At 38.0% G+C, this 9453-nt stretch overlaps 1 protein-coding gene across 1 annotated transcript; it reads right to left on the reverse strand.

The window, feature by feature from the left end:
* Positions 1–487: 487 nt before the first annotated feature.
* On the reverse strand, positions 488–8571 carry LOC124172190 (gastrula zinc finger protein XlCGF17.1-like). The gene is made up of 3 exons (XM_046551608.1): positions 8355–8571; positions 6216–6288; positions 488–2616 (listed from the first exon to the last, which is right to left on the reverse strand). Exons 1-3 carry the CDS (start codon positions 8487–8489, stop codon positions 1676–1678), a joined length of 1149 nt encoding a protein of 382 aa, XP_046407564.1. The 5' UTR covers positions 8490–8571; the 3' UTR covers positions 488–1675.
* Positions 8572–9453: the final 882 nt, after the last annotated feature.

A 9453-nucleotide genomic window follows, 5' to 3' on the forward strand; every position in this document is an offset into this window, starting at 1 on the left:
CTCCTCGGGAGAATTATGTGGCAGTTTCCCTTGCCTTCCTCATTGTAGTACCATAGCTGTTTAAGTACATGTTCTCATGCCTGCATTGAAATGAGTGTCGTCGAGCAGACCACTGTGGTCTCCACCCTCACTCATATGAAGAATAGCTGCTGCCCTCACCCCCAGGTGATGTAAGGCACAATAAGGAGAAGTCTCGCATCGCCAAATCACGGCATCTTCACAGGCTTTATGTATCATTTAGATGGCCTATCTTGGCCGGGGATAGACTCATATCAGCTCGGGGTAATGCCACCATTTGTCCGTGACTGATTATTTGACAAGTTAACTCTCTTATATGGCCACTAAACTTTATATGTTAAGTTTTACCCAACATCCGCAACACAGCGGATGTACTCGGTGGCTTACAGCTCAGCCTCGACCAAAAATAAAAAAGTAGGAATAAAATTTAAAATATTTTAAGAATGAAAATAAACTAAAACATACTAAATTCATCAAATTAGCAAACTCGGACATGAGCCTATTATTGTGCAATATTATCACATTATTTATAACATGTGGATACAATACTGATTATTTCAACCAAACATATTCAAAGGACACATGATACATTCCATGTAAATTCAGAACCAAAAATGAAATGACTGTAGAGGCTGGGCTTTGAGCAATACACGTTGGAGTGAAAATAAATGTCGTCTTCAATCAAAAATGTGGAATGCAGGCTGCTTTATCCCAATCTGCTAGACTGGCTGTACCCTTTTCTGCAACTGCTTTCCTTCAATATTCACTTTGAAAATCTAAAAATACATGACTTGGTACATTCTTCATGCATTCACATAGATTGTCAATAATCCATGTTGGCACTAAACTATCATTCATTCCTCGATTTGCAGGTAAGAATTAACTATTTGGCTCTTAGTTGCATATTTGCATGAGATTGAATTAGAAACATTTGTAACATTTATATGAATTATCCTGTCCCCGAGCAAACATGTTGCATGCACAAAGGTGAATTAGCCGAGTGAAATAATCTTAGCATACACAACATGAATAGTGTCTCTCACTTGCGTGTCAATGTGGCCGTAGAGGTTGAAACAAAAAGTGAAATACATAGCACAAACTCATCATGAATAATGTCTCAAATCTTTTCATGTACACATGTGGTGGTCAAGGCCTTTCCTTGCAGTGCTGGATTGATGCAGGTTATGCATAAAAATAGCTGCTCTTACATGTGCACTCTAATCAAAATATTTACAGCGAATGTGAAATTGATAATTTAAATCTTCTCTTTTTGTACGAATGTGTAACTAGGTCGTATTAATGAGTGAAATAGTTGCTGCAGATGTTGCAGAAAGAAATATCCTATTGTGTGTGCACACATGTCCATTTTAATAGGCTCTTTGTCACCGCACAAATAATGTTTCTCATCCTAGTGGTTTAGCATGTGACAGTTGAGAGAACAACTGAGTGAAGGGTGTTTTCGCAAATTCTGAAAAAATAGTATCTCTCCTGCGTGCGTTCAAATGTGTCCGACCAGAAAGTTGCTTAAAGAAAAAGGATGATCGCACCTTCTGCAAGAATAAGAATTCTCCGCCGAGTGTGTACGAAAAAATGTCGCTATGTCTCCCATTCTCGAGAAAGACTTTTCACACTCGTTTCATGAAAATGGTTTCTTTCCCTAATGCGTACGTACGTGTCTAACTAAGTGGCTCTTCTTAGAGTAACATTTTTCACACAAGTTGCAAGAATAAGGTCTCTCTCCCGTGTGGGAACGGATGTGTACATTGAGGCTTCTTTTCTCAGCAAAAGACTTGCAGCAAATGCTACAAGAATGAGGCTTCTCTCCCGTGTGTGTACGAATATGTGTAACTAAGTTGTACTTATTCGGGAAAGACTTTTGACACTCTTTGCATGTAAAATGTTTCTCTCCCGTGTGTGTACAGATGTGTGCATTGAGGTTGACTCTCCGAGTAAAAGACTTGCAGCAAATGCCACAAGAATACGGTTTCTCTCCCGTGTGCGTGCGTGCATGTTTAACTAAGTTGCTCTCATCCGAGAAAGACTTTTCACAGTCGTTGCAAGAAAAAGGTTTCTCCCCCGTGTGTGTACGATTATGACGAACTAAGTGGTACTTCTTTGGGAAAGACTTTTCACACTCGTTGCATGAAAAAAATCTCTCTCCCTTGTGTGAACGGATGTGTGTATTGAGGCTTCTTCTCTGAGCAAAATACTTGGAGCAAATGCTACAAGAATATGGCTTCTCTCCCGTTTCTGTAGTATTTGGTGCATCAAAATATCCTTTTTCCCTGAAAAAGGTCTTTGCGCCTCCGCCTCCACTGATTTTATGTGATTCGATGTTTCTCGCATTGCATTGTCCATCATCAGGAATTGAGCTATTTGTTTTCTTATCAGTATCTACAGCGCCACATTTTTCCATATCTTCATCCATCAGGTTTCTTTCTGTCTTCACTAGGGATGCTTCAGTGTTGGAATCTATTTGTGTCACCAAAGCTGTGGTACCAGTGCATTCATCAATTGAAGAATTCCTTACATTTCCTTCCGCAGGCAGATATGAAGTTGATGTTGTTTGAATGGGGATTCCATCGTCTCTTTGAAACCCTAGAAAAGAATTTCAAATGACAACTGTAACAGTAAAAAATGAAAGCTAAGACTCCTAAACCTACCACTCAAAAGCTATTTAATGAATGACAAAAGCCATAAATCACAGAGTTAAAATGCAGCATGACTTGTACTTGAACCCTGAAACCAAAGAAAAAAATCAGAAAATAAATAGAGGGGAAGAGATTGGGATAGAAACAGATAACACAAAAACGACTTCGGCAACATGAACCATTATAACCCATCGTATAAATACATCAGTCAAAACACATAAAAACCACACATCTGACTTACAATTGATGAAGAAGAATGAAATCAGGCCCCTTAAGGAATTGGTACTTTTTATGGCAGACTGTGATTTAAACTTTTTTTCTTTATCTTGGAATTTTGTAAATTTGATGTTTAAAATATAATTTTTATTCACAATCTATAATAAAAAATGAACATATAACACTTCCTATTCTGTTGACTTTTTAGTAATTATGCTAAGATAAAGATTTGCTATATTTAAACGCGACAGGAGAGTGACACCCATAATACCCATGTATCAGCTAAGCTAGGAGAAAAATAACCCAGAAGACATGTACTTTCAATAAATCGTACTGCTGGGAAATGCCACTCTGTATTTTATGAGTGCGGATTTCTGTTACTCCCTGTGGGGAACACATTTGAGCTTTGTCTTTGGTAAAGCATCAGCTTTTGGTTACTTGCACCCCCACTACCCTTCCCTGCAGAGGAGGCAATAAAGCAGGCCACTTGCCAAGGTACCTTTAACAGTAACTTGGATGTGTGAAACACTGTGTCCTGGTCAATGTAGAGAAAATCATATAAAATTGGTTGCATACCTGTAAGAGGTGCTGACAGAAAATTTTAACACTGGTGTGAGGCCAAATCATGCTAGCTTCCTTTCTCGCTCTATTTATGCTAACCAAGTGCCATTACTAACATACGGCTGTGTAAGGACTTAATAATGTACACTTACTGAAAATCAGGTGCATAATAAGCCATTACATGTTAAATGGCAAACAGATGAAACACTATCGCCCACCTATGTACCCCACGTAGTGTAAAGGGCTGGGATGCAACAATATTGGCAGTCACTACTGAAGGGTAAAGGGTTGGGATGCAACAATATTGGCAGTCACTTGAGCCCTCTCCTGCCAGCGCCTATAAAATGGAAAACGTTTTCCACACTGAGTTGAATAAGAATATTTGGAGAGCATCTGTGTGTAGCTTTTTAAGTGTAGAGTCACACTGGTTTCTTCGTTCCTCAGTATTAGGAGACAACAGTGTGCCCTTCCTTTACACCTGCTACTCAACTTGAGCCTCTTACTCGATCTTGGCATGTGTCCATGGACAACTTATAGCATTACCAGTATTTTTAAACCAAATTTAGTGCTTGTATTCAATAATTTAACCTTCAAAATATTTACTTACGTTTTTTAAGCATTGTGGAATTTTAAACGGAGTTGTTGTGTTAATGACAACAAAGTCAGTGAACACAAGGTACTGAGACTTTAAATTCAGAAATTCTTTATTTTGACGGTAAAATTTCATTTTAAAAATTGCTTATGCAGAGAGAAAAAATGGAAAATTCATTTCAAAGTAAAACAAAATTCAACAGTATGTAGTATGCAACAAAATATATCATCGCAAAAACCATTGACAATTAAATCACTTTGCGACGGAGTACTGGATTGAGGATGTAAATGAGTAGGTGGATAGGGCTAAACCCTTATGAGGCGGATGTTGGGTGGAGGCGGATGTTGGGTGGAGGCGACGGACATTTTTATACGCAGAACACCTGACGTCAGGTATATCTGTCGCAGATTTTTCAATGCAAAGACTATTGCCGATGTGAGGGAGGGGAATTACGGCTGAGGTGGCATTTGTCGGAAGCATTCAGGCCCGGCCTGAGATCCAGCTTAGCGAGAACTTAAGGCCACCCCTCGGAAATTAAGCCCAAAGCCTCCCACTCATTTATGATCATCCGCACCTCAGGTACTCTTTTAAAAGAGTAAATTATTGAAAATAGAATGCAATGTTTGGCTGAAAAAAAACACTAGCAACGCAAAAAGTTGACTGTGGGTTACTCCTATGACAGGGTTAGTGACTGGGGTGAGGGACAGACAGGATGAGCTGGGTCCCAATTCTAAGGGACTAAAATACCCATGCAACTCACCCCCAAATGGAACTCCGAACAGAAATGTTTAAAATGTACTAATGATTCTCTTAGCACAAAAACGTTTTCCAACCACAGGAGCTGGCAGGAAAGAGTTTAGGTGACTGTCCATAACTTTGCAGACTAATCCTATACACATTCGAAATACAGAATTAGAACACTGAATGCATCTGATGGTTTCTAACTCAGGGGTATCTTCCCTTCCCTCACGTTGGCAGCAGCAGATATCCGATCAATTGCATTGAAAAATCCATGACAGCTTTACCTGACATTAGGTGCACGACACATCCCCGTCAAATCCAGCCCACGTTTGGCACGAAAGAGTTGAAAGGGGAAGGTGACTGTCCCTGAATTTACATCCTGCAGTGATGTGGATAAAAATTACAGCTAGAATTATTGCCTTACTAAGCTAAATTAGTATCACACCTACTATCAATACTACACAGAACTATAACACCAAACTCCTACAATTATGGGTTTGAAATCAAGTTTGGCTCTTTCCTAGCCATACTGATTTCAATACTGGGGAATGCCTCTCAAATTTATATTATGTCAGGAGTATTTTCTACTCCCAGGAAGCTTCGTTATTGTCTCATTGTTAAACCTAAAAAAGCACCATAGCCTATTCTAGGGAAAGGAGGGCAAGAAGGAATGCACTCATTTAAAATATTTTCCTAATTTCCCACCTTTTGATAGTGAATTCTCAAACCAAGTGCTTCATTATGGTGATTTGTAACTAATTTTTTTCAATAAATTAGCCTCAAAACTTTGCTTGTTAAATAATAAAAAATTTCAATTCAACAAAAAATTGTTATAAGGCATTAAAAATGATACAGATGACCAAAAAAAGCAAGTAAATGTAACTGTCCTTCCCTATCCATTTGGCTCTTAAACTAAAGAAAACAGAAAATATGGATTGATGACTAATCAATCACAATATGGCCACTTTAAGAAGAGATGACTTCACAGTATCATCCACCATTCACGGCATGGCATTGTGAAATCTAGTAAGTCGTCGCATCTGTTATCGGCCTGAATTTTATGGCCCGTTGATGGTGTGGATGGCACGGTGACAGGCCGGAGAGCAATGGGTGCTGTGCAAACCATGAAGTGATTAGACTCATCTGAAGGAATCCATAGAGACATATGGTTATTCAAAAGCACGGCGGCATGCTGGGGATGTTGGCCAGTGAAAAGACATCCCGTCAGAAAGCAGCCTCAGCCTTATCCATATACAGCTATTTGCAGCCCTTAAGAGCACTAACCCACTGCTTCCATTGTGGACTCTGTCGAATTCTCAACAGTGTCTCTTATAACAGTAAAAGTTGGCTAAACAAAAGCATTAACATGTACATCCTCCACATTAGCATCAATTCCTCCGTGTATAGAGTTATTTTCAACCATTAAGAGTACTCACCAAATGCCTTCATAGCAGAATCATGTGCAATAGTCGATCTCGCAATTGGGTCCCCATCCTCGCCTAAAGTAAGCTGGAAGAAATCATCAACAGATGAATCATGTATGCACAAAGTATCCAGGAATTTTTTTAAGGATTGACAAAAACTAATTCATACACCACATTGCATCAAAAGGTGGCATTCCTAAAGCCGATGTCCCACGGTCAAATTTGCGTCAAAATATTTGCATCAAAATTTGATGCAACTGAAGCGCACCCTGTCCCACAGTCAAAATTTTGTCCAACTGGCTTTTGATCCTATCGTTTGTACAAATCACCGATTTGTACAAATGGATAGGACAGGTTCTAAATTTTCATCCAATTGGATGAAACCAACCAATCACAGGGCCTTTGACAAAAAAGGATCGCCAAGCGCTGACACACAGGCCAAATAGGCTAAGCTTATTTATCGTCTGCATCAGTATTTTAATTAATAATTATGTATATTATGGACACAAAAATAAACTTTGTTGTATTCCACACAGTATGCATTAAAAACCCAACCGGTTTCCACCTTTTCAGGTCGTTATCTTAATCGTAAACCTCTAGATAAGGACCTGAAAAGATCGAAACCGGTTGAGTTTTTTCATTAGTATTGTATGGAATACTAAAAGGTTTAGTTTTAAATTTATAATATCACCATACCACAAAGTGAATTCACAAAACATTACTTCAAATAGGTATATATATACGTTCATGATCGTCTATTTCATCGCCTGGTGTGGCCCTAAAAGTAAATATGAGCAAACATTGGCCTTTGTGATAGGCGATGGAAGCTCTCAACTAGGAAATCCATAATAATTAGTTGATCTTTAATAGAAAAGAAGCGATCTTTAGAATCGCAATACCAGGAGGGATGTTTTGGAAATAATAAAAGATTTACTTAAGGCATCGAGGCCGAATTTTACGCTTTGTGAAAGGCATACAATGCGAGCGAGCAGCTGGAGAAATGACTAATATGAACTGACGATCTTTAATGTTCAAGAGGCCTGTTCAGACAATTTCGCCTGCTTAAAAAGAAAGAATCCTCCACCTCCACAAGTTTCCTAATTGTTTACATAAATATCGTCTTTCGTTTGTTTTTGATCAAAATGAGATGCATCGTGGGACACCCCCAGTCCAGTTGTATCAAAATATTTGCATCAAAATATTTGGACAAACATTTTGATGCAAATATTTTGATGCAAATTTGACCGTGGGACATCGGCTTAACAAATATTTTCTGTTCAAAATAAATTCTTTTTCAATACTCTCAGAGAATTGAATATTTTCACATTTCTTTCAACATCAAAGTGATCTTTGATTTAGGTTACGCCTGCATTGAAATATTATCTTCATTAGTTCACTCTGCAATTAATGCCATTTTATTTTCATGGGATACCATAAAAGAATTAAGGTAATGAAGGAATCGAAACCACATATTTGAAACTAGGCATTCATGTCAAAAAAAGGGATAAAATCTGATGCAGCTACATTGCAAAAGCAGATATCGATACGTGAACCAAATATCTTCAGTGAAAATCATGATGAACAGCTGGCATTGGTAAAATGAAAAGTAGAAACTAATTATGAAAAGTGCTGGATGCAAAAATTGTGCCTTATACTTCCAGGTAGTAGCCACACACTAACTGCTGGGCTATCGCTCCTAAATGAAGGGGGACATTAATGAGGAAATAAAATAGACCTGAAAATGTTTAACTACAGTTCTAGTTTAAACCATTGGTTATGTTACCCCACATTGGGTTGATTCGTGGACAGCTTCCTACATACTACAACACTAAAAAGTTTGATTTGAATTTGACTTATAATTTTCTTATTGAGACATGATTTATTACTTCAAGGATTTACTTTAGCCAAATATAAGGCAAGTAAACTACAGCACATAAATAAACCATTACGAGGAATAAAAACGGCTTCTTTTGAGATAAGAATACTTACTTCAGGAATTAGAAACTTTGAATGGAATTGGTTACCTTTAAAGCTGTGCAGAAAGCAAAACATTTCATAAAGCATATCATTTACAATGATAAATGTTTAGATATTTACCTACTATATTCTTAATCAATTAATTAAATCCTATGACACGAATTCCTCACATACCTGGTCACTCTCTTCCAAAGATGGTTCCCTCTTTACCCCAATCAGCGTCCACTCCAGGTCTACCACTACGGTTCCTGTGCCCTGAGTTTCCACCTTTTCACCTTGGGAAGCAGTTAAGGTTATGGGCTGCAACATAATGCCAAATCATCACCATACATGACTGAGATTAAGAAAAGAAATGCTTTTGAGAATTTGTCGAACAAATAAAATTAAAGTTCCTTCAAGATGGATAGATTCTTCATACTGCCCTACAAGCTTCCTCACAGTTATTAATATCAGGATTTCATAATGTTTATGCTTGTGTTAATTAAGTTTTATTAAAACTTAAAACCTCTGATTTGCATTGCAAAATCCCTTCAAAAGCCACATGATGATCCTCAGGGAAATGGTTTCTAGATACGTAAAACTCCAGATATTATCTTATTCATAACAGAAACTTATTTTATGGGAGAAATTTGCATGAGAATTCAGAGCACAAATATAATAACACACTAACATGGAAAATTAATACGGTCTATAAAGGAGAATAATTTCTTGTGTTTTGGTTCATAAGCCAATTTTACCCTCCAGTGGGCGTGCTGTGGGACAAAGTGCAACATTATGCCGTTTTGGTCTCACGTTATTAATAGCAGTTGGTCAGTGAACCAAACGTACCAATTCTTCCTTCTTTGGAGCACTATGGAGATTTGTTTGTAATTCAAGCGCGTGGCTTCTCGAATTTCGAAATAAAACAATAATTAGCTGAACTGGTTGTCTTTGTTGCACTCAGTGCAATGCGTGCCTGGTGATGTAATATTATCCCGTAGTGGCAATTATAGATCAACATTGTTTCTTTCTGTACGATGTAGCATGAGGTGAGTTGGTGGGAACACAAGAGTTTTCACCATTCCTTCTCTGAATCAGGTTGAGCTAACAGCTAAGTGTTTGGTGTGTAGGAGCAGCTGTTTGCAGAGAGAAATGAACCTGTGGCATTTTCCCCAACGTGAGCCCTATGATGTGAGTACATTTTTAGAATTAATTTTCATTGGATACTTTGTTGTCCTTTTATGGGATTTTGATGTAGAAAAATTCAAAAGTTAGTTATCACACTACTTAGGGC

This window comes from Ischnura elegans, assembly GCF_921293095.1.
Source record: "Ischnura elegans chromosome 13 unlocalized genomic scaffold, ioIscEleg1.1 SUPER_13_unloc_1, whole genome shotgun sequence".
NCBI classification, from domain to species: Eukaryota; Metazoa; Arthropoda; class Insecta; order Odonata; family Coenagrionidae; genus Ischnura; species Ischnura elegans.

Excerpts from the sequence above, each read along its gene's own strand:
- LOC124172190 (XM_046551608.1), bottom strand. The coding sequence starts at position 8,489 with ATGTTGCAGCCCATAACCTTAACTGCTTCCCAAGGTGAAAAGGTGGAA. Across the intron at positions 6,289-8,354 it reads CTTTGGAAGAGAGTGACCAG|CTTACTTTAGGCGAGGATGG; the intron begins GTATGTGAGGAA and ends GATTTCTTCCAG. Across the intron at positions 2,617-6,215 it reads TTCTGCTATGAAGGCATTTG|GGTTTCAAAGAGACGATGGA; the intron begins GTGAGTACTCTT and ends ATTCTTTTCTAG.